This window comes from Dendropsophus ebraccatus, chromosome 1 (genome assembly GCF_027789765.1).
Source record: "Dendropsophus ebraccatus isolate aDenEbr1 chromosome 1, aDenEbr1.pat, whole genome shotgun sequence".
Lineage (NCBI taxonomy): Eukaryota > Metazoa > Chordata > Amphibia > Anura > Hylidae > Dendropsophus > Dendropsophus ebraccatus.
The window spans coordinates 160146247-160171950 of record NC_091454.1 but is presented as its reverse complement, the minus strand read 5'-3'; the positions used below and the strand labels follow the sequence as shown (position 1 = coordinate 160171950).

General features: G+C 41.2%; 1 protein-coding gene across 1 annotated transcript; it reads left to right on the top strand.

The window, feature by feature from the left end:
- Nucleotides 1-5317: 5317 nt before the first annotated feature.
- Nucleotides 5318-23736, top strand: GLDN (gliomedin). Its single transcript, XM_069956588.1, has 10 exons — nt 5318-5820; nt 7100-7151; nt 9755-9772; nt 11830-11946; nt 13198-13353; nt 13439-13567; nt 19529-19612; nt 19684-19812; nt 22224-22374; nt 23120-23736. The coding sequence occupies exons 1-10, from the start codon at nt 5446-5448 to the stop codon at nt 23583-23585; spliced, it is 1677 nt and encodes a 558-aa protein (XP_069812689.1). The 5' UTR covers nt 5318-5445; the 3' UTR covers nt 23586-23736.
- Nucleotides 23737-25704: the final 1968 nt, after the last annotated feature.

Below are 25704 nucleotides of genomic sequence, written 5' to 3'. Positions count from 1 at the left end.
ATGTAATATACACTACTGCACCCAACATCTCCTGGCCAACCTGCTGTATATACCATGTAATATACTGTACACTACTGCACTCAACATCTCCTGGCCAACCTGCTGTATATACCATGTAATATACTGTACACTACTGCACTCAACATCTCCTGGCCAACCTGCTGTATATACCATGTAATATACACTACTGCACCCAACATCTCCCGGCCAACCTGCTGTATATACCATGTAATATACTGTACACTACTGCACTCAACATCTCCTGGCCAACCTCCTGTATATACCATGTAATATACACTACTGCACCCAACATCTCCCGGCCAACCTGCTGTATATACCATGTAATATACTGTACACTACTGCACTCAACATCTCCTGGCCAACCTGCTGTATATACCATGTAATATACACTACTGCACCCAACATCTCCCGGCCAACCTTCTGTATGTAACATGTAATATACACTACTGCACCCAACATCTCCTGGCCAACCTGCTGTATGTAACATGTAATGTACACTACTGCACCCAACATCTCCTGGCCAACCTGCTGTATGTAACATGTAATATACTGTATACTACTGCACTCAACATCTCCTGGCTAACCTGCCGTATGTAACATGTAATATACACTACTGCTCCCAACATCTCCTGGCCAACCTGCTGTATATACCATGTAATATACACTACTGCACTCAACATCTCCTGGCCAACCTGCTGTATGTAACATGTAATGTACACTACTACACCCAACATCTCCTGGGTAACCTGAGTAGTACTGCATTAACCAGTATGCACAATCAACTAAAAAAAGTGCATAAAAACTCCCACCCATAGTAATAACTAAAATCACCCCCCCCCCCCCCCCCCCCGTTTTCCTCATAAAAAAATGTGGTGAATTTGTGTACAGAATTGTCAGTACTAAATTATGACATTCCTGCACGGGGATAGGTTTGAGGCAATGTGGCAGTGTATGTGTGTGTGTGTGGGGGGGGGGGGGGCCCAAGTCGACCCCTTGCATCAGGGCCCATGTGATATTAGCTACGCCCCTGGCCCTGTGTGTAGTAACAAAGTCCTAGGGCATGGGTCCTGTGAAGTGAGCCTGATATAAAGGGTTATATAAATAATAGTGTTACATTTTGTTACGTTAAGTGACTTTTAAGCAACAGTACTTTGAGACCAAAACATGTATTGTGCCTTTTAAACTCTCCACAAACACTAAGGCCTTATGTACAAGTCTAGTATGAGGAAGTCTCGATAAATTTACAGACCCACAGGCTTCTATTAGGCATGGATACCTTTTAGGATTTTTCCTGAAGAGTATATGTGCCGCAAAGTAGGTCAGTAAATTAAAGATCCTGTCCTATACAGGCAGGATACCATAGAACCTGAGAGCCTCCGGAATTGTGGACAGCTCTGGATGCGCTGCTAGCCACCCCGGGCCAGTGTCAGTACCCGGGCAAATATGACTGGGTGCGTTAGCCCTTTAACTGTATGCGCTCTTAACCAGGTGTGCATACAGTTAAATGTGACACTATTTTTGCCAGGGTGATGAGCCATTGGCTCCTTGCCCCGTCAACAACTCTTCTGGGCAGAGACAGCATTATGCCCACAGCCACAAGAGGCTGCTCTTCCACCAGCACTCTGGCACACCAGCAGAGGAGACAAGCTAGTGCAGCAGGTATGTGTATTTATTCATTTTCACTTTCTTTTTTTACAGTCAGAAAATACTGACTATATTATAAAGCTTCCTGAAACACTTCCTGATCAGTATTTCCCAATTGTAAATGGACACGGACATGTGCATGGGGCATAAAAATTAAAGAAAAAAAATGTTGATGTGTCATATGAATTGTAGATTTTGAGATACAGCCACATGCCCCATTCCCTGGATCACTGCACGGTCTGACTCATTTTAAATCTATGGAGCCTGTCTCATGCAATCAGCCAAACGAATCATTTGCTCTTTCGTCACTGGTCCTATTACACAGGACTTTCTTGGCATGTTTGGATGATAATAACCCCATGGGATAGGGCCCTACCACTATACATTTTCTGCCCCACAGTATGTGAACAAGACAAAAAGTAAAGGTAAACTTTGTGATTGTCTTTTTTTTTTTAAAGAGGAACAACTGTACAGGCTAGGTTGGAAAATGCGTTGTCATCTGCTAGACACCAGAAAAGAGTGTAAGCAAGAGGAGGAAGAGAAAAAGCAAACAGTGGAAAATAGAGAAGGAGCCCTGTGACAGAGTGGGTCCCTCCTCTCCTCTGGGCCCCTGAGCAGACAGATAAATTGCATGCTATAATTACCAACATGATTTTATTTTCCATACATCACTAGCCTTGACAGTTTTATGAAGGGAGGAGCAGCTAAGGAAATTTTTGTCTACAAAATATCTGTGTAGATCTATGCACAGACTATACTCTAGTTTATATTGTGAGAAATGACAAGTTTTGAACAAAATAGTATTAAATATATTACCAGTTCTTCAGCGTTCATAACAAATGTCATACAAACAGCACCATTATAAAGTAACCCCAATTATGCTAAGAACTGTACTGTGGATGTACCAGAGATGTAATGGCAAATGTCATTCAGCAATAGCTGCATTAAATCATGTGGTTCGTAGCTATAGACCATCATTTCATATCTGAGAAGGCCATTCAAGTGCTGTTACCAGTGTCACCCTATGATCCTTCTCCAGCTGTGTGTTGAATGGGATTATGTAAGACTTTCAATTATTATGGTTGTTGTCCAGCAGTCGCACATTAGAGAATAAGGATCCTGAAATGTCTTATTTTGTACACTGCAAAAGCTTATATTCTCTGGGCATACATTTCCAGGCCAAGTTAAAGAAGTTCAGGCATATCATTTTATATTAAAAATATATTTGCCTTTTGCATCATTTGTTATTCCCTATTTCTCATCTTTTATTTAAATGTATCCTCTGTATTAAGCAATTCAGGTTATAGGGCAGAGAGACTACATGGCATCCCTTGTCCCAGCATCAACAAAGCCTATTGCTTTTACAGACACCTGTATGTTGTCAATGAAACAGCAGAGGTGCAGTAACATTAGGCCAGCTCCTCTTGTCTCCACTGACATGATGACAGTGCGAGGGACACAGTGATTCACATTGTTCTTCTATGTTATCCAAACCACATGATGAACACAGAAGAGAGGGAGATTCACAGCATAAATCAAACTGGGTGCTTCAGTATGGTGCTAGGTTTGTCACCTAGTGACTAAAGGGCCTGGTGGACGGTTGGGTTGTTGCTTCTTTCCAGCTCTATGTGAATAAAGAAATTACTATTATTGTTTCTCATTCCTATCATATTTCATAATCCTTGAGCTAATTTTTGTTTTGTTTGCTAACAATGCACTTGGATTCTGGAGGGAAGTCTCAGATTCTCATCACCTACAAGCAATGGAATAGGATTAGACATGTGTGAACCGAGTGTGTGGCATTTGATTACCATTGGCTGAAGAAGTTGGATGCAGCCCTCACAGCGTATGACACAGGCCTTTCTGTGACCTGGCCGTGTCACAGAACGGCCGGTGTCAGTGAAGTCCATGCTGGCCGGTACTGTAGTACTGACCGGATGAACTTTATTTTTGCTGAATTGGGTGCCCAAATCACCATAGCAGACAATGGAGAGTGCAGCCGGAGCCATTGTGTAAACTGACATGTCTGTGCTGCCGCTATTCAATGAATAGCGGCCGCACAAAACTGACATGTCAGTTTTCCATGCGGTTTATTGGAATCCTGGCCAGAATGTATACTGACTTCTGTGGCAATCTATCTTTTCTATTAATCACGACCGTTGTTGCAATTTGCAACAACGGCCGTGATTAATACAAAAGATAGGTTGTGTGAACATAGTCTATGTCTGTATCCATGGTTTCTAGGCAGCCTTAAAGAGGATGTACCACTAGGTACATCCTCTTTAATCTGACACAGGGATAGAACCACGAGTCCCGGGCCGGTGCTGAAGCACTGGAGGCGGGCGGCCCGCACCCAGTGGAAAGGGAATTCCCTCTCCTCTATGACGCGGCTCCATTGATTCTAACGGAGCTGCGTCGTACAGAGGAGGGAATTGCCTCCAGTGCTTGAGCACCGGCCCGGGACCCGTGGATAGAACGGGGCCGTACATGGGAACCGGGCCGCAGATCGAAAAACGGACCGCGGCACCGGCTTGCCCGTGACAGCGCTGTTCTATCCTTGTGTCAGATTAAAGAGGATGTACCTGGTAGTACATCCTCTTTAAGGCCGCATCCAACTTCTTCAGACTCCGGTAATCAAATGCTACACCCTCAGGTTAGAACAAACCTAAGCATACTTGAGGTTCGTCATCTCTTAACAAGACCAACAAGCACAACCCTCTTTCATTTAGCCAAACAAAAAGCTACTGAAAAAGTGGTCAGCTGACAGGCCCTATAGGTATGGTCACACGGCAAAAAAGGCCCAAAAGAAGTGCGGTTTCCACCGACCATGGAAATCAATCGGGAATGTTTAGCATGTGGCTCTCAAAAAACCAATCAATTGGGAATGTTTAGCATGTGGCTCTCAAAAATCCAATCAATCAGGAATGCTTTGCATGTGGCTCTCAAAAAAACTAATCAATCAGGAATGCGTTGCATGTGGTTCTCAAAAAAACTAATCAATCGGGAATGTTTAGCATGTGGCTCTCAAAAAAACAATCACTGAGAAAAGAACATGCCACTTTTTCAGCGCTGTTTCTTAAAAACTATATGCTTTTTAAACATTCCCAACTGGAGTCACTAGGAGGTGAAACCGTACTTTTTTGGGGACTTTTTTTTTTTTTGTTCGTATGAAGTTATCCATATACATTTGGGTACCTATCATTATTAGTGTTGCGACATTTACAGGCTGTTAATTTAGATTACATTTTATGAGCTTGTTTAGTGTGTATTTTATAGTACTGAACCATGAATACAGATTTTTTTTATTATTTTAATACAATAACAAGCACTATTCTTTAGGATGTGCTTTTTCCAATTTCACGCCTTTTACGGAGATCTGATCTTTTCCTCGGGGCTAATGTTTGTGTCTATTAGGCTTGTTGTCTGTGATATTTGTATACAATGTCAATGTCTGTCAAGTTTTCTGGCATCTTCTACTAATTGTCTGTTTCTCTATATAAGAAAAGCTGAGACAGTGGCTGCTGTTTCCAAGACGCCCTCCATTCCCTTCTAGGGCCCCTCCTTGCCTCTCCAGGACACACGCCTCTGCCATCACTTCCACATCATTAATTTGGATCTGAAAGTATAATCTTTGTTAAACAGCCCACGGCAAGTCAAGGCATTTAAGCAGACTCCAGCCCATAAAAAGTGCTTTGTTATCCAGAAGAAGACACTGCTCTTGTGGAGACTCTTAAGGAGAGGAGGCTAAGTAGAGTGCCCTTACTTACCAACACTACTGGAATGGGGACAGAAAGGGTTGTGAGTTTGGTGGCTTGTTCTGAAAGCAGAAGATGTAGTGCAGCCCTCCGAGGTGTGATAGCTGTGCTGGCCATTATCACAGTGCTCAATGTAGGTGGAACCTTATTCATCCTACTGCAATGGAAGGACCTCGCTGTTAGAGTCAAAGAACTGGAATCCTATCAAAGACCATCCCAGGAGGATTTACTGACCTCTCACCTGAACCAGTTAGTGTCAGAGATAAAGGAGAAAGACCTAGAAGAAGCAAGAACCCAGGTCTCCCGAAACAAAAGGAGCCATCACCACAGGCAACAGGAATCCTCCATCCAAGCTGAGAATGAAGACATGCTTATGATGATGACATATTCCATGATCCCGGTAATCTGGCACACGTATCCATACATCTATCACCAAATCATTAGACTGTTTCTCCTTTGAGGTTTAAATGTAGATCATAGTTTTTCTATTACTCATATTTATATTATCCATATAGTCGGGTGGTAAATGTGGACAATTACGGGTCTGCCACAATGTCACCGTTTTTACAAATTGTACAATTAACATAAAATACCCTTTAATTCCAATACTAATCTTTATGACAACTGTATCTTTAGCTTACATCTCTCAATACACTATTTGTCACACATACTGACCTATATAGCATAAGATACTATAACAGTCATTGAACACCCTAGATGTTATAGTGAATGACATCACAGCAGATAATAATGTTTGACCAAATATAATTTACAATGACATTGTGTTCCTGGTTCATTGATAGAATAAGGAGTACTGTTACATCCCAGAGACTCTACGGTAATGACACTTCACTATTGCAGCCTGTTATCATGTGGTTTTAGTGACTTGCTTACTATGTACTACTCCAGTTTTTGGATCTATAGACAAAGCTACTAGACTAGGTGCACACTAATTTTGTAGCATGCTTATTTTTGCTCTACATTCACAGGACTCTTTTTTTAATGCAATGCAAAATGGATGCATAATAGCCCCCATCTCCCATGGGGCTAATTGGCGGCCAGTGCTTTCCTGACTGATGTGCTTGGGCATGCCACTTATTTCAATTGCACCACAATTCAAAGAGAGAACTATGGTGCATATTCCCATTAAAAATTATTGGGAATGCAGTAAAAGGCTACGTTCCCATAACGTCTTTCTTGTTGGGAAAAAAAACGGCCATTTTTTGATCATAACGGCCGTTAATAATGATTAAGATCCTTAGTAACGCCGCCATTATCAAAAACCACTGTTTTCAAACAACCATATGATGGTGCTTTTTAAATGGTTCATATTGTCTACTCTACATACGGTTTGGTATCACACTACTAAACCTATGTGTACTTGAGTATAAAACTGGAGGCAAAAAAATAATAGTAGTCTATGGGCATTGTGACACCAACATTGTTCACAAGGGCCCAATGAATTTAGTTGTGAACCAGAATAAATATTTGAATGGGCTCCAACTTAGTTCTGCCAGCCGCCACCAAATATTGTAAGTGATCATTTAATTTCCATTTAAAAGGCAGTTTGCATTGGTTCATGGCTACAATCCTGCTGCCTCTATCTTATGTTCTGTCCACTCTTACCTGGGGGCATTATGTACTTATGTTCTATTAATAGCATTTTAATTGTTATATAGGTTCGTGTCATGCTTGGTTTATGCAACAGTACAAAAGGAATTTGTCTAACAGGTATGTCAATATTTTCTTTTGTAGCCCTTTAAAGGGCGATATCCAGTATCCAGGCTTAGAAAAACATGGCCACTTTCTTCCAGAAACAGCACCACTCTTGTCCTCAGCTTGGGTGTCATTTTGCAGCTCTGTTTCATTGGCGCAAATAGAGCTGAATTGCAGTACCACCCACAGCCTGAGGACATGTGCGGTGTTATTTTTACAAGAAAGTACCTGTGTTTTATTTCTAATCTTGGACAACTCCTTTAAGAATACTTCTATTTTGTTAATTAAGAAGACAGAGCTTTTTATATTTCAGCATCACTTCTTTCCAAGAGCTATGTTTTTATTTTATCCATCAATGTGGCTATTAGAAGACATGTTTATAAGAAAACCATCTGATGACTAATGGTCTGACTGCTGGGCCCTCCAACAACCGTGAAAACACCTAATGCTACGTTTACACGGAGCGATAATTTGCCCAATCGATTGTTTAACGATTTTGAAGCAACAATTTAGTTTTTATAACGATCAGCGTTTAGACAAATAAATCGTTAGAAAAATCATTAGAAAACTCATTATTGCGATCGTTTTTAAGATCGCTTAAGCCCATCTCACACATAGATTGAATCTTTGAAAGACCGTTTACACAAAGCGATGTGAAAATTTTTAGTGAACGACCAATGATGATTTGAGAACATGTTGAAAGATCACAATAAACGCTTTCTCGCTTGATCGTTCGCTGTATTTACAGGAGCCGATTATCGCTCTAATGCGATTGTTATTGTGAAAATTCGAAAGATAATCGTTTCGTGTAAACGCACCATATGTCTTCTGTTAGAATGGACTCAGTTAATCCAGTGATCTAGCTGTTTTAGGCTGTGTTCCTACATGCAAAATAACAATCGTTAAAAAAAAGGCAATTATTTTACAATGACGGCTATCAATAATGATAATAATCATTATTTAGAGCCGTCATTATCAAACAATGGCTGTTATTTTGCCGAAAAAGGGCATTGTGGGAACATAGTCTTAAGGCCCTATTACACCAAAAGATATCTGACACATTATCTGACAGATTTTTTCAGCCAAAGAGTCTTATCTTTACGACCTGTTCTCTGTGTATAGTCCATTCCTGACTTTGGCTGAAAAAAATCTGTCAGATAATATGTCAGACATCTTTTAGTGTAATGGGGCCCTTAGGGAGACTTGGTTTCCAGTTCTCAAGATACAGTATCCCCAATTCTGTGAATATTCTGTAGATCGGTACAATTGAAAGTACCAAATCTATATAGTTTCTTTATGTTTTACTACTTTTGCACAAAAATGAAATGGTGTAACAGTAAAACTGATGAGATCAGAGTTGTCTCAGATCTGGGCCATAACAGTGCATAAATACAGCTGGTCCCTACTGCCAATGCTCCCTTATCTACCCCCTCTATGTATATAGATACAACACCATGCTTGCATATCAGATGGTGCCAAGGGGTTAATTATTGTTATTTAATTTCAAAGTGCCCTTGATTCCAGAGTGCAAGGGTTGATATTTCAAAAAAAATATTTATTAATCCATACGAATGCAGATGTTTGTCAGTTCAAGTTCCAATTTTACTTTTTCTAGTCATTTATTTTGCAAATGGATTTATAAAGTATAGTGAAGCTGACCCATTAAACCATTGTCACTATTAGACAGACCTCAAAATAGAATGCAGCGTTACAGTATATAGTCCATAGATCCATGTAATACAGGATGTAATGTACATCTTCTGGCATATCCCATCTCATTTGGCTCCAAGTAAAATGCGCCTAATTATGCAGTAGCGTATCTGACAAGTGTACAGGCTGCATACTCACATTATGGAAATGTGTTGTCTCCTCTCAGGAAGCATTAACACCAGAGCTCCTGAAATCCCCGGATCTCATGAACAGGTACATCTGTGAGATTCCAGAAGCTTTGGTGACGACAGTAATATAGTGTAATATGGCAGTCACTCTGTAGAATAAAGTACATAATAACCATATGCCAGACTCACAAATACATTCGTAGGCCATGTCAAACAACGGGCGATGTCTGATATGTTTACCCGACTGATACTGCAGTATCGGCAGGATGAATATCACTTGATTTTCATTGGAATGCAGGCACGTTCGGACACTCCAATTTACCATTGACTACAGTATAAAGTACGGCCGGGAGCTATACTCTACACTGTGAGAACAGCCGGTTTTCTGTGGTCGCTGTTCACTGAACTGTGGCCGTAGGAAATAGACCTGTCAATGATTTTCTGCGGCCACCGTTAACAATGACCGTTGTTATGGAATACGGTGGTTGTTTTTACATAGTGTCAACACAATTTGTATGAAGGATTAAAGGGGCTTTTTTAACAAAACCTTCTATTGTGTAGTACAAATTGATTGGTTAGTGTTAAGTCTATAGAGAATACCAGCACTTTTCCAAGTCTTATTTTACCCCAAGTATCTTTTTTATGTGAGATTTTAAGCAAATACATGATAATGTTGAATGCATTCTGTTAAAGGGGTATGTTTAAAAATCCTATAGAGGTATTACATAAAGTGATATGAAATCTTAATAATTGTAATAATTATACTTATTTCATTTGCAGGTCCGCCTGGGCCTCCAGGTACGTAATTTCCTATCTTCTTAATTATTCTTTTTTTATCATGATAACACAACAGCACTCTGCCAATCAAAGAAGCAATAATCCTGGCAATTGTATCTGGAATCTGGCCCATATGTAGATAAGATGTTGTTGCACACTTTGAGCAAATTTTGCCTGTAGCTTTGTTCTTTTTCGAAACCAGACAATGGTAAAGCACTAAAGTAAGTAAATGTTATACAGTATATATATATATATACAGCTGGAATGTGCACAATTTTCTTTGCATTAAATGCATTTAAAGATATAGTATGTAAGTGGCAGTCCCTTACAGAGCATGTTACTTTTGGGTAATGTGTCCTTTAAAGAAGAGTCAAAGAAGAGTTGTGGTGTAGCACTTTGGCACACCTCACCACTTCTTCCTACTCTTTCTTTTCTATGAACAATCCGTTCTCCCTGTGATGTCTGAGGTCATGCGGGAGAAGGGAGAAGTGGTAAGGCACTCTCCGCTGCAAAATCCCGCCTGCCTCAAACGGCATATCTATGGTAGGACGCACGCGCGCCTATGTTCTCCGCTCAAAGAATTTACATTGCACGCGAGCCCTCCCATAGAATCCCTTTAAAGGGGTTTTCCAGGGGAAATAGATTGATGGCCTATCTACAGGATGGGTAATAAGTAGTTGATCGGTAAAGCCACAGCACCCATATGTAAACAATGTATGGAGCTGAAACTCTTTGTAGTGAAATAAAATAATAGGGTCTGAGCTGCACTAACCTTGAGTGCCAACTATACAATATACGAAGCTAATACCCCTATTCCACGGAACGATTATCGTTCATAAACTCGCTCCAACGACCGTTCGTTAACGATCACTAAACGATTTTTTTTTTGTGAACGATAACACATAACGTGAACGATATATGTAGTGTAACGATTATTTTGCAGTCGTTACATGGTCGTTTAAAACGTTCGCCGGGGTGATCATGACCATACGACACACCTACTTTTTTTAAACAATTTTTACAAACGACTGAAAGATTTCTAATTTTACAAACCGATTAGCGAATTATCTTTTAAAGACCAACGACTTTTTTTCGACATGCTGAAAAACAATTTTGAACCACAGTATAACGATTTCGCTCTTGTCGTTCGCTCATTTACACCAATTCCACAAAGCGATTATCGTTAACGAGCGGTCGTTGGAGCGAGTTTATGAACGATGATCGTTCCGTGGAATAAAGCCTTAAGGCTTCTTGCTCTAGACATTGTTTACATATGGGTGCCGCAGGTGTGCAGATAGCTGTAAATCAGTGCTGGATTAAAAATGGGACATGTGAGGGCCACCCAAAGCTCCGATCCTCAACCAAAATGGCTGTCAGTGTGAGACTGTCCTGCCAGGTGCCATCTTCATAGTGGATCCCTGGTGGTAAACTGCATCTCTCCAGGGGTCAGGTAATCCTGAATGTTCTCAGGATTCTCTGTCGCTGATTCTCTTAGCAAAGTCTCTAAGGGCCCTATTACACCAACAGATTATCTGACAGATTTGTTTAAGCCAAAAGCAGGAATGGATTTAGAAAGAGGAGAAATCTCAGTCTTTCCCTTATTACCTGATCCCTGTTTATAGTCTGTTCCTGGCTTTGGCTCAAAAAAATCTGTCATATAATCTGTTGGTGTAATAGGGCCCTTAGGCTCAGAATCAGTATCAGTATCAATTCTTTACAACTTATACTAAATCTATTGCCTAAAAACTAAATGTCAGTCTGTTCAGATGTCCCGGCTCTATACATGCCAGATAGACATCACAGATAGGCAGGAGCTTTTTTTTACACATATTACATTTTTTGACGCATGAACATCACATCCATTTTTGCATCATGAACATCTCATTCCAAAACCAAAATGTCTGCTGTAAATGTAATGAAAGAGCTGTCATTTAGACCAAATGCCATATTTATAAAGTGTGATATTTCTGTGTGGGAAGCAGTAGGTGGATCCCGCTAAGGAAAATGTGACATTAGGTTTGATACTATGCTGTTATGTGATAACTTTATTCATAGCTGATTCTACACGTTCATTGTAGGACCCCCTGGACTTGATGGAGAGGATGGGATGCCAGGATATAATGGCTCCGATGGGGTTCATGGTCTTCCAGGACAAAAAGGGGAACCTGGCGCTCCTGGAAAAAGAGGAAAAATGGGTAAAGTGTCTCCACTATTGTGTTCAAATAAAACCATAGTTGTAGCAATATATCTATAACATTGTTACTGTATAATACTATACTTAAAGTGAATGTACCATCTAGATTCTTTATTTATTCTAACCAGATACTAAAACAAAACACGGCCAAACCATCTGTTCAGTTTTACTTTACACAATGTTTGATAAATCTCCCCCTAAGTCTTTTATTCCGGCACGTGAGACAGGCCGAGAGCCGGGAACTAGTGATCTAGGCTGTGACTAGTCACAGCTGTCTGCCTGTCATTGCGCTCTGCAGGGTTGAATGACAGGAAAAGAGGCTTCTGGCCTCTTTTCCTGTCAATCATTTTGCAGAGGGCACTAAGAGGCTGACTGCCATGAACCTGATTAGATATAGAAACCTGAACCAGTAGAATCTAGGCTTATTCTGAAGGTTGCTAAAAGTCTGCTTTGGCAAACCTGCTACATTTGCAGCCACAGCCACATAGCAGAAAGGTCAGCATTCCGTCCACATGTCCAGCTTTAAAGTGACTGTACCACCAAGCCCAGGCTGAAGCACTGGAGGCGGGCCGACCACCCTTAGTGGGAGGAAACCCCAGCCCCTCTATGATAGGGTTCCATTAATTCTAATGGAGTCACGTCATGGAGGGGCTGGGGTTTCTTCCCACTAAGGGTGAGTCGGCCCGCCTCCAGTGCTTCAGCCTGGGCCTGGTGGTACAGTCACTTTAAGCTTTTAAATATATCTTTTTAAATATACCTTTCTCAAATAGGGCCCAGATAGTGGTCCCCATATCACAATGCACTTTTTATGCTGGACATTTTGCACAGGGAAAGGGTAATATGTAATATTTCTCAAGCAGGCATCTTCTACACCCTGCACAGGTGTGTGCTCAACCGTGCACAGGAAGACCTCACTTTGTGCCTGGCCGTCGCTTATTCTTTACAAGTCCCAGGACAATCAGTTTCACTATGTCCCAATATCCATGAAATTTCATAACAAAGCTTACCTACATTACACAGTCCAGCGACCGACACATAATACATCATTTGTTGTACATTCAGCCACAGACACATTCTATATGACACATATAGTAAATGATGCCAAGGCAGTGGAGTGCATTAATAACTATGGAATCAGCAAACAATATGCCTATAACTCAGCAGACAGCTACAGGTTTGATGCAAACTAGAGGCAGTATATCAGAAGTATCATATACTAGTGTAACACTACATGTATTTTTTGTTTTATTAGGTGAATCTGGAATGAAAGGTGAACAAGGTGAAAAAGGAGAGAAAGGAGATCCTGGTGAAATTGGCTCCCCGGGAAAGGAAGGCATGCCAGGAAAAAGGGGTGAAAAGGGGGAGAAGGGGGACAAAGGTGACACATCCAATGATGTCCTTAGTGAAGGTAAAATGTTATATACCTTAATTTTTATTAATGTTTTCTGATGAACAATTTTAATTTTTCCGATTATGTTTACACAATGTTGCAGGTCTAAAGGGAGAAATGGGACCACCAGGACCACCGGGTCCACCTGGACCTCCTGGCCCCATGGGTCCTCCTGGCAGAAGGAAAGTGAAAGTTCAGGAAGCTGCACAGGAGTTCAGCACAAAATGCACAGGTAAGTGTACACTGCACTTAGCCCCAAGTCCTGTGCAAACAACTAGCATCAATCAAGATACTTCAGTACTTACAAATGTAGTAAGGCTGTGTTTACAAATGCAGTAACACAATGAAAATGCAATGTATTTAAAATGGTAGTTAAAAAAAATCTCATTAACTGGCATCATAAAGTGCCAGAGATTTGTAATTTACTTCCATTAAAAAAAACTTAAGTTTTCCGGTACTGAACAGCGTCTGTATTTCCTGCAGGAAGTGATGTATTCTTTCCAGTCTGACACAATGCTCTCTGCTGCCACCTCTGTCCATGTCAGGAACTGTCTAGAGCAGTAACAAATCCCCATAGAAAACCTCTCCTGCTCTGGACAGTTCCTGACATGGACAGAGGTGGCAGCAAATCTCGGATGGGAGAGGCTAGAATCAAACCAAAACACTTATAGTATTCAGATGGCTTAGCAAGTGAATACTATAAGCGTTTTGATTTGATTCTAGCCTCTCCCATCCGAGATTTCTGCCAACATGCCATCGCTAAGGGTTATTTCCCACAAGAAAACTTGCAAGCACACATAGTGACAATCCCGAAACCAGAGAAGCCCCCTACCCATCCTCAGAATTTCAGGCCCATATCATTATTGAATAATGATATCAAGCTATTTGCCAGATTGATAGCACAGCGAGAAGCTCCACTGCTACCTAGCCTGATAAGCAAGGATCAGTCGGGTTTTGTCCCAGGCCATCAGGCATCTGTCAATACACGTAGGCTGCTGAACATCTTGCACACAGTGGAGCAGAGGGGTGCCCCCGTCTTGGTATTGGCGCTTGATGCCGAGAAGGCATTCGACCGGCTTCGCTGGTCGTTTGCCTTCTTGGTACTGAAAAAGATGGGATTTGCTGGCAAGATAATATCTGCCATAGCAGCATTATACTCTAATCCTTTGGCAAAGGTGTTTATAAATGGAGCTTTATCCCAAGATCTAATAATAACTAATGGAAGCAGGGGGGGGGGGCCCACTGTCTCCATTAATCTTTATACTTTCTATGGAGCCTTTGGCCCAAGCCATAGGCAGCAACAGAGATATTACAGGGGTCATTATCGGTGATAAGAAGCATACTATAACTCTTTATGCAGATGATGTCATACTGACACTATCAAATCCAACGGAGTCTTTGCCAGCGGTTATGGACCTGATCGATAAATATGGTATTCTATCATACTATCACCTCAATACATCTAAAACTCAGGCATTACAATGTAATTTACCCCAGGAGGTATATGCTAACATAAAAGAGAAATTTTCCTTTGACTGGAAAGCAGAGGGAATAGATTACTTAGGAATCACACTGACAGCCCCACATGATAGACTATACGCAGCTAACTATGAACCTTTGTTGAAAAAGGTGGCTGAAGAAGCCCAGATACTGTCTAAATAAGAGATTTCCTGGATTGGTAGGGTGGCCTCCTGTAAAATGTTTCTATTGTCCCGATTCCTATATGTGTTTCGTACTGTCCCAATAGGTCTAACTGCCCGCTTTTTTACTAAGGCCCCAAAAATTATTAATTCCTTTGTTTGGGCAAATAAGAGATCAAGAGTTGCCACAAAAACTTTGTTCAAACTTAGAGGAGTTGAAGTTATTATATTGCCTCTATGGTAGCGGGAATTAGAAAATGGTGGCAAGCAAACTCATCCGCTCCTTGGATACAAATCTAATGAAGTACCCCCACTTAGCCTTAACCATGTTATGTTCCTCCCTTTCTGGAAGGGACTACGCTTTGCCTGTTCTAACCCTTTAGTACTAGCGTCTCTCCAACATTTATCACATTTCCTCGGACTCCAACACGGACCTCCACCCCTCTGTAATCCCTCTGTCATTTATTGAAGCGAAATTACCAAATCTTTCACTTTCCGAATGAAAAGCTAAGGGTCTAACCACTACAGCAACATTCTATGAGGCTGATCTTCTCCGCCCTTATCAAAGTCTGCAGGATGAATTTAATATACCAAAAGAAGACTTTTAAAATTTTTTACAAGTAAGACATTTTTTGCAAGAGCTGAGACCTTCAGGATTAAGGGCGGAGAAAGCAGTATTTTTATTCTTATGTTCTAACAAAAAAGGCCTGCGTGCTATACATGAGCAACTAAATAACCTGACGTCCTTTACAAAAATGCCGCCCTTGTGTACTTGGGAGCGGGCGCTGGCCGGCAATTTAGTGGCAAAAATTGGCAAGCAGCCTTTTCTGTTATACATAAAACCTTCACATGTAGCACCCATATAGAATCTGCTATAAAAACCATCTTGCAATGGTACTACACACCCACGAAACTGGCACATATCTACCCAATAACATCAGACAAATGCTGGAGGAACTGTGGCCACTATGGCACGCTCTTCCATCTACTTTGGCAGTGCCCTGTAGTGAAACAGTATTGGGACTCATGTATTAATATCATTAATAGAGTACTATAGGTACAGCTGCCCCTGGGGCCCCACATGATCCTTCTTTTCTTGGATACCCACTCTATTCCTCCCACAATCAGACCATTAGCTTGTCTACTATTCATACACGCAAAAATAGTGTTAGCCAGATACTGGAAAACTTGCAGTTAACTCATCTTTCTATTTTGAAAAGGTTTTAGCATCTGGCGCTGGCCCCACACAATCTTTTATGCGCAAATGGGGTTTATGGATAGAATCATCATACTGTACACACAATGAGCAGTTCACATATGGGCTTTGAGGAAATTTACATTATATTACAATATATTATTTTTCTCTCTTTACCTTGTATATTATCTTTACTGACAAACCAGTATACTTTACACTAATTTGCTCAGGAGGTGCTACACCTAATGCAATTCTACCAGGCTGAATGTATGTTACCACAATTTTATATTTATGTAATATAACTAATGTTACTACTGTTGTTTCTAAACATGTTAACTATACTTTTGGCACTAAAGTCAGTGCTTATAGACTTTCTCTTTTGTAATATGTTCTTAAAAACCTAATAAAAACATTGAACCAGAAAACCTCTCCTGCTCTCCAGACTGGAAAGAATACACCACTTCCTGCAGGGCATACAGCAGCTAATAAGGACTGAAAGACTTGAGATGTATTATTAGAAGTAAATGACAAATTTCTAGCACTTCCTGGCAATATTTGATTTTAAAGATTTTTTTTTTTGATGAACCCATGATTGCAATATTTCATCATTTCATTGCAGTGTTGTATCATTTCATTGTGTTATTGCATTATTTTATTGCAGTAAATAATCAATAATCACCATCCAGAATTTGTGTGAGAACATATAGTGAAAAGCCATTGAAAAAAATCAGTTCCGTAGCTTCTACATAAGATATAAATATCTCACATAGATTCACAGCCACAAGCATGTATTTTTTTAATGTACATTGAGTGAGCCCACAGATGACAAATGTGCACATAATGTTCTGCATATGGATTGTTTCTAAGCACAGGGATGCCTGTAGATCTATGCAGTGATTAAGACGTACTAACGTAGAAACACGTTGCACTATCCGTCTGTTGGATGTTTTATCTTTGTCCGAGCTAAATAAAAAGTGGATTTTATTAAGGACGGCTGTCTCGCTGGAATACGTTTTGGACATTGCATGTAGATCTAGCTATATTAAAACCATTTCCCTATCCATTATATTTGTTGTTCCCTTCTTACACATGAATGTACATCATATATCTCTGCAGATGTGGTTCTCTCATAAATCTTTACTCCGATAATTGAAAGCATTTTTATTATTTATTTGGCTGGTTGTGTACACAATATACACCAGACACATGGAGTTAACATTACTACAAAATATGCGTTTATTTTGACAACTTGTGATTTTTTTTTCACCGAAACCCAAATACATGATGACTTTAGTTGTGCTGTTGTCATAGTCCTTGACACTTTCGCTGGGAGAGATAACGTCTTTTTGATTACTCCCAATGTTAATGTATACGTTAGTTGTTAAGAGGGCTGCACTCATGTATCCGTCAGCTAGATATTATCATTTGTGATTAATTAGTGAAAATCTCTAAATATACAAAAACATACTTAATTCCAAAGCAACAAAACACTTAGCAGATACTTCTATGGGCTTCTGATAAGCCCAGGATATGTGTCTCTATGTGTCCCTAATACAATGCCATGGCTGTATTTCATTATTCCAAGACACTCCAAAAAGTATGTTATTGCACCCCTTCCATCTGCTGCCCCCGGATGTGGGGGCATCACAGCCCAAGCAACAGAAGTCTCCTCAAGCAGTCTGTATTATCATGTTTATCAGCAATCACACCCTTCCCTTTTGGTGCCCACAACCTCTGGCATCATCAGTTCAGTTACACATGAGCCTGCTTGCCTGGGCCTAAGGCCTATGTAACATTATTCCTGTATAAGGTGTATCTGTAATAAACTTGCATAGGGAGTGCAGCAGGTGGTGTAGAGTAGAGCTTTGTCATGTGGCTTTGGGTGGTGTTGATAACTAGAGATGAGCGAACCGGGTTCGGGTTCGAGTCCATCCGAACCCAATTGTTCGGCATTTGATTAGCAGTGGCTGCTGAACTTGGATAAAGCTCTAAGGTTGTCTGGAAAACATGGATACAGCCAATGACTATATCCATGTTTTCCACATAGCCTTAGGGCTTTATCCAACTTTAGCAGCCACCGCTAATCAAATGCCGAACGATCGGGTTCGGATCGACTCGAGCATGCTCCAGATTCGCTCATCTCTATTGATAACCCAATACTCCTAGTGCAATGCAAACTCTCTGCCAAGTAGCTGTTTCAGCCATGCAAAGTGCAGGCAAATGACTTTTGAAACTAGGATTCTGTGAAACAACTGTAAACTTTAATGAACAGTCTCTGTGTAGCAATACAGAAAACAAAATGACTTCTGAGGCTCAAGACTTGCAGTGGACAGTAAAGATGTGGTCACAGTTTCCTTCAGCAAAGAGCACTTTTACAGGTTGCAGGAAACAAAAAACTAAGGCTTGGTGTCTAAGGGCCCTATTACATGGAGTGATACTCGGCCAAGAACCGCCCGAGACAACAAGTAGCCGATGAAACGATCGCCTGATCGTTTCTGTAGACCCAGACTAAAAATCTTTGGGCGCTGATTGCAAAGCGCTACGTGTCAATGGCCAGCGGCTGACGATTCTACAAACAGTATACATGACCCATGCATGCTCCAGGGCTCCTCCTGCTCTCTGCTTCCTCCCCGATCCTGCACGCTGCAGCTTCACAGCGGCCCATCTAACAAGCCGCTCAGCCAATCACTGGCCGCTGTAACAATGTCCATGCATCCCATGATAAATGATTAACGGGCCGTGTAATAGGCCCAGTAAACCAGCCCAGAGTGCCGATTTAGCAGATCAGAGCTCCTTTACAGTATTCATTGGGCCCCCATGTAATAGAACCCTTAGGCTTGGGGTGAGGCCTAGCACTAAGGTTGGACAGCTAAGATGTTTTCTCACTCTCCTGACTAATCTGGAAAAGTCTATCCCTCTGAGATGAGGGGATGGACTGTATTTTTGCACAGATTCTGGGCTCCCTTCACACGAAAGCTGCCTGTAGAAAAGTCATGTGACCAAATCTTTACTTCCTCGCATGTGACCAATACACAATTATGCTAACCCTTGCATTGGCCATATACTGTAGCTTAGTGTATGACGCTTAGCAGTGTGACATATAAAGCATCAGTACATGCAAGAAACCCAAACACAGTTTCTGACTTTATGTAAAAATTTCCCAAGCCACATGACAACTTTGGGCTATTAGAACACTGCATAGCTATGCTATCTATGTAAATTTATTTCTATTTTCTGTGAAAACCTATTCTATGTGTAATATATTATGGTTGGGCTTATTTTTCTAAAAAGATATATGAGTAATCTTAATATGTGAAAGCATATTATGTGCTAATCTCATTTCATGTTGAATTGTAAGGTGAGAACTGTGCCGTCCCTAATGATGACACCATGGCTGGTAAATCTGGTGAGAAGACCAATGGCATTGTCTCAAAGAAAGATGGTAAATAATCTGATGGTATTCATAGCCCTTGGTGTCCTACTCATATCTAATAACACCTGTTTCTTAACTAGACTGCACCATAAAGGCCATAGAGAATCCAATTCAAATTGCAAAAGTAAAAGAAACGTTTGGAGCATGGATGACAGATTTCTCAAACCAGAGCAGCGATGACAGAATCTGGATTGTGGCACATTTTTCAGGTACATAAGATGAAAATATGTTTATAACTTCATAACAAGATGTTGGGAAGTCAGACTAATATTCAGCAGTATTATGGCACTGTTTGACGTTCGAAATCTACCTTTAAATGGGCACAGTCATCTCAAAATACTTGTGATGTGTTGTAGAGACAGTTTCAACCAGTTGAGACCCTGACTAATCACTAGATAAGTAAATGTGTGCTCTAAGAACATCCTCGCACGGCTCTGTTCCAAGTGACTGAGATGCTCTCATCCGTCTTAAGGCCCTATTACACAGAGAGATTAAGGCTGGGTCCACACTACGTTTTTGCAATACATTTTTTTCATCCATTTTTGAAAAAAAAAAAAACGGATGGAAAAAACGGATGCATTTGTACGCATCTGTTTTGATCCGTTTTTCCATTGGCTTCTATTATTAAAGAAAAATGGATCAAAACGCATCAGTTTTTTTAACGTACACAAAAGTAAGGTCAGCTACGTTTTTGTGTACGTTAAAAAAATCGAATGCGTTTTGAACTGTTATTTTTTATAATGGAAGTCAATGAAAAAAATGATCAAAACGGATACACACACATGCATCCGTTTTTTATCCATCTTTTGCAAAAAAAAAAAAAAAAAACAATTGCAAAAACGTAGTGTGAACCCAGCCTTATCTGACAGATTTGTGAAGCCAAAGCCAGGAATGGATATGAAAAGAGAAGAAATCTCAGTCTTTCCTTTATGACCTGTTCTCTGTTTATAGTCTGGCTTTGGCTTCAATGATCTGTCAGATAAATTAGTGTGTATTAGGGCCCTTATGTTGTGTTTACACAGAGAGATTTATCTGACAGATTTATGAAGCCAAAGCCAGGAACAAACTATAAACAGAGAAGAGGTCATAATGGAAAGACTGAGATTTCTCCTCTTTACAAATCCATTCCTGGCTTTGGCTTTCAAAATCTGTCAGATAAATCTCTCTGTGTAAATGCACCCTTAGAGAGCTAGGAGAGAAATGCTCAGCTGCTTGTCTAGTAATCAGAGTGTGAACACTCAGGCCCCACCAACTAAAATTTTTAACTTGTCTCTAGGGCATATCAAAAGTTTGCAATACTATATACAAATACTAAATGGACAAAAGTATTGGGACACCTACACATTACACCTACTGGAGCTTCTTGGATATCCTATTGTCGATCCATATTAGTTAATATGGAGCTGGTTTAATTTAACAGTAATAACTAAAGATGAGCGAACCGGGTTCGGGTTTGAGTCGATCCGAACCCGAACGTTCGGTATTTGATTAGCGGGGGCTGCTGAACTTGGATAAAGCTCTAAGATTGTCTGGAAAACATGGATACAGTCAATGACTATATCCATGTTTTCCACATAGCCTTAGGGCTTTATCCAACTTCAGCAGCCCCCGCTAATCAAATGTCGAACGATCGGGTTCGGATCGACTCGAACATGCACAAGGTTCGCTCATCTCTAGTAATAACAGCTTCCATTCTTCTGGGAAGACTTTCTATGAGATTTTTAAGCAGTGATGGGGGAACCTAAGACCCTGCAGTTGTTGAAAAACTACAATTCCCATCATGCCTGGGCAGCCAAAACTTTGGCTTTTGCTGTCCAGACTTGCAATTTGGGGTCTCCATCCCTGTTTTAGGCCATGTTCCCACTTTGTATGACACAGACCGTTCCGTGACCCGGCCTGGACACGGAATGGCAGAAAAGATCATCTTCACAGCCGCTGAATTCGGATGCGGAAGGTTCAACAAGATTCGAGTTCTATAGAACCTAAGATTTTCCGCTGTTCGATCATCTCTAGTTGAGATCAGGGTTCTGAGCAGTTAAATTCTTCATGGACCTTGCTTTGTGCACTGGCGGGCAGTCATGATGGAACATGACTTTTACTATATATCTGAAAGCATACAATTGTCCATTAGGATTTCCCTTCACTGCAACCAAGGGACCTAGACCATGGCGGTATTCCATCAACTTTTTTAGCAGTCGCAATGCAGTCAGGCAGGTAACATTCTTATGCCATTTAGACCTTTTACAAATGCAGACTGCATTGGAAGGAGCTGAATTTTATATACCTATGGCAATACGACTGAATGGAACACCTGAATTTAATGATGAAGATGTGTGTCCCAATACGTACATCACTGTATGCCTATATTGTACATTGACATTGGCCTTTCATCAGATTTAAAAAGTTGCCCTGATCTTTTTATATAAGGCTTTAGTGCAGTAAAGAAAGAGCTTTTTACAGCTCTGTCAAAATCTATAGTTCTCATTAAAAAGCCCGAAAGTAAAAAATAAAAATAAATAAACATGCATATTTAGTATGTTGCAATGGTGGCTGGGCTATGTATATAATGCATTTTACCCTTTGTGTGCAATCTTATGTTATTCGGCTGTTCCTCCCGCAGGAATAATCATAAAGGAATATGAGAATATAACTGGCTTGCTGAGTGATAATTACAAGACCACAAAACTGCGCTGGTTCTACCATGGATGTGGGCATCTTGTGTATGATAATTCACTGTATTACCACAAGGGAGGATCAAATAAAATTGTAAGGTAGGGATTTATAACAATATTACAAATTACAATATTTCTCTTTTTACCGATGATTTAGACTATGTTCACACAATGTCTTTTTTGCCAAATCGATGGCCAATTTTTTTAGGCGCCCATCATTTGTGGCCAAATAATGGCCGTTTTTAAAGGGGTTATCTAGCGTTAGAAAAACATGGCCACTTTCTGTCAGAGACACCATGACTCCTGTTCAGGTGTGATTTTCAATTAAGTTCCATTTACTACAATGTAACAGAGTTGCAAAACCTACACCCAAACTGTCCCGCCACCCCAGTCACTGATTGGCTTGGCGATGGGTGAGTTCACTTGTTTATTATTTTCTCACCCACCCACACCTGTCTGGCGTTATTACAGTGGGACTTCTTTAACGTACATTGGAGTAAGATGCCCTAAATCTGTTAAGAGGCAAATGCTCAGCAGGGCTCTTCACCTGTCAGGCACTATGTGTAATACTGATGTCTGATGCAGAGGGACCTTTGGATACCAGTTCCCAGGTAGAACCGCTCCCTCTATACCCTTATTGATATGCCCATGCACTCGTACCTTTTTTACAGGAAGTCAGTTACCAGATGAGAATTGGTTTTGGAATAAAGCAGGAAACCCACATAAACACAAAAATAACATACACATTCTATGCAGATGTTATACTTGGTGTGAACAGTGGTAACTACTGTCTACACTGACACTGGAAATAAACACAACTATTTTTTTGTTTTTGATCTTTTAGGTATGAACTTGATTCAGAAGACTTCCAGACTCTCAGCATCGACAATGCGGCTTATCACAATCGCAGCTACCTTTTCTCAAATTCCAAATCTTACTTTAAACTGGCAGCCGATGAGAAAGATCTCTGGATAATCTACTCCTCTGACGCAGATAAAAATATCATGGTTGCTCACTTGGATGACAAAACCTTCTCTGTCACCCAACACATCAACACAACGTACCCCAAATCCAAAGCAGGGAATGCATTTATCGCATATGGAATTCTTTATGTTACAGACACTAAAGATTTAAGGGTGACCTTTGCATTTGACCTCTTGAAACAGAGGCAGGTTGATGCTAGCTTTGACCTTAGGTCATCAACCTCGGTTCTTTCTATGCTATCCTACAACCCTAAAGATCAGAAACTGTATGCATGGGAAGATGGATACCTTATGTTATATACTGTGCGCTTTTTATCTAGTGCGTAGTGGGGGCATACAGCAGCCATAGTTCCTCCAAAGTTAACAAAACGTGATTACACTTCAAGTTTAAATGGACATTGTGTAGACATTAAGCCCTGGTTTATCAATCCGGAAGTCAAATTATAAGTTTACATTTCCAAAAAAATATTTTTTAATAAAAAGGCATCATTGATGAAAGATACTGTTTACTTGTTTCTGCCTAGTCACAAGCATTTCACTTGGCACGAAATAACTTTGTAGACAGAATTCAGTATACAGTCATTTTGCTGTCAGTATCAATCAATAGAGTAGAAATAAAAGTACAAGGTTATGTTACCTAGAGCATGAAGAACGAAAACAGGTTTGTAAAGGTAGTTAAAGAGATATTACCCACCCTAATACCCACCCCCTGACTGTATAATCACACCCATCACCTGACCCTTAGGCTATGTTCACACTACGTATATGTACGGCCGCATATTTTTCGCGGCCGGACATATACATGTAAAACTCCGGCCGGAATTTACGCAAGTTGCGGCCGGCTACGTAAGTACCTACGTAATTTTACTGGGATATCTTCGGCTAGCCCCGGACACCCCACAAAACCTTTTGAATCGGCAAATCAAAGTGGAAAAAAGAAGAAATCACCACTCCGTACGGGACCGCATGTTACGCTACGGGCTTAAGTTCCAGCATTTCCGTCCCGAAACAATGGTATGGTTCATTTTTTACGGCGCCGCATACGATCCGGGCGTAAGTTCGTATGTAGTGTGAACTGTGCAGCCGTAGATCGTATACTTTCCATTGTACGCAAACTACGTAAATCGACGGCCGCTTATTCACGGAGCGCGCTACGGCTGGAAACTTACGTAGTGTGAACCTAGCCTTAGGGTGCGTGCACACTACAGAATTGCCGCATATAACCCGCGGCGTATTCCCTCGCTCGTCCCCGCACGCGGAGGCGCGCATTTCCGCCCGTGCCATAGACACTATTCTGTGCACGGGTGGATTAAAAAAATGTGTCTTTCAAGGTTTGGTGTTTTTCTACTGAAAGTGCTGTCTCCTGTGTTTATTTACAATGGTATTTTGGTCAGTATTATTAAGCCAAAACTAGGTCCAAAATCTAAATACAGTACAACAGTTTGTGTTGTACTAATGTAAAATACTGATCCAAATGCTGGGGTGTGAAAGTGACACAATTTCATAAAAACTTTTTACAAGCTCCAAACAAAGTGAATTTATGGATCTAGATCAGTGAGCTTTTGGATATGAGTAATCAGTATATTCAGGGCCGATTCTGGGGTCTCTGCCGCCTGAGGCAAACCTCAGGCGGCCTCCCTGAGTGATGGCCGGCATCGCCCCCCTCCCCCCCCCCCCCAGCCAGCCGTTCACCTGTCCCACGCCGCAGCCGGCCCGCGCTCTCCGCTGTCTCCACATTCCGTCTGGTCCCGCAACGTCACCCTGCAGCTGTCACGGACCTCCAGGCTGTGGTGAGTGAGTGGGGTGATCACCCCAGCTCGTCCCCCACCGACCCCGGGCACTCACCACAGCCTGGAGGTCCGTGACAGCTGCAGGGTGACGTCGCGGGACCTGACGGGATGTGGAGAGCGCGGGCGACGGGACAGGTGAGCGGCCGCTGTCATTTTTGTTAAGTGATACTTAACAAAAATTACAGCAGGGGGGACATAATGCCGCCCCCCTGCCGGACCGCAAAATCTGCCGCCTGAGGCGGAAGGCTCATTCCGCCTCATGGCAGAAGCGGGCCTGAGTATATTACATAAAAATATCTTTCATATGAGAGATGACTGTCTTACTCATTTTATCGCTGAATTCACAGCAGCATCTAACCTGCTGATATCCCCGTATTGTGCACAGGGTGCTGAGAATGAAGGTGCGTTTCTTACCTTGATTCCTGGTGCTGTTTCGGTGATAGTAGGAGTTTATTCCCTATGCTAATTAGGTGTTTTGGTGCACTGGGGGCGAGCCATTCCCTAACTGGCCCACTCTGCTGCTATTTATTAGGAGGACAAATCTAACCTGCCATGGGTTACTGCTCCATTTTTCTTTTGCACCAGTTTTCATTTGTTTTCTTACCTACTACAAAATGACTAGTTATGGACACCCATTTTATAGTCATGTAGGCCAT

Bases quoted from the DNA above. Each gene is read 5' to 3' on its own strand.
- GLDN (XM_069956588.1), top strand. From the start codon at position 5,446: ATGGGGACAGAAAGGGTTGTGAGTTTGGTGGCTTGTTCTGAAAGCAGA. The intron at 5,821-7,099 runs GTAATCTGGCAC...ATTGTTATATAG, and splicing joins TGACATATTCCATGATCCCG to GTTCGTGTCATGCTTGGTTT. The intron at 13,354-13,438 runs GTAAAATGTTAT...ACAATGTTGCAG, and splicing joins CAATGATGTCCTTAGTGAAG to GTCTAAAGGGAGAAATGGGA.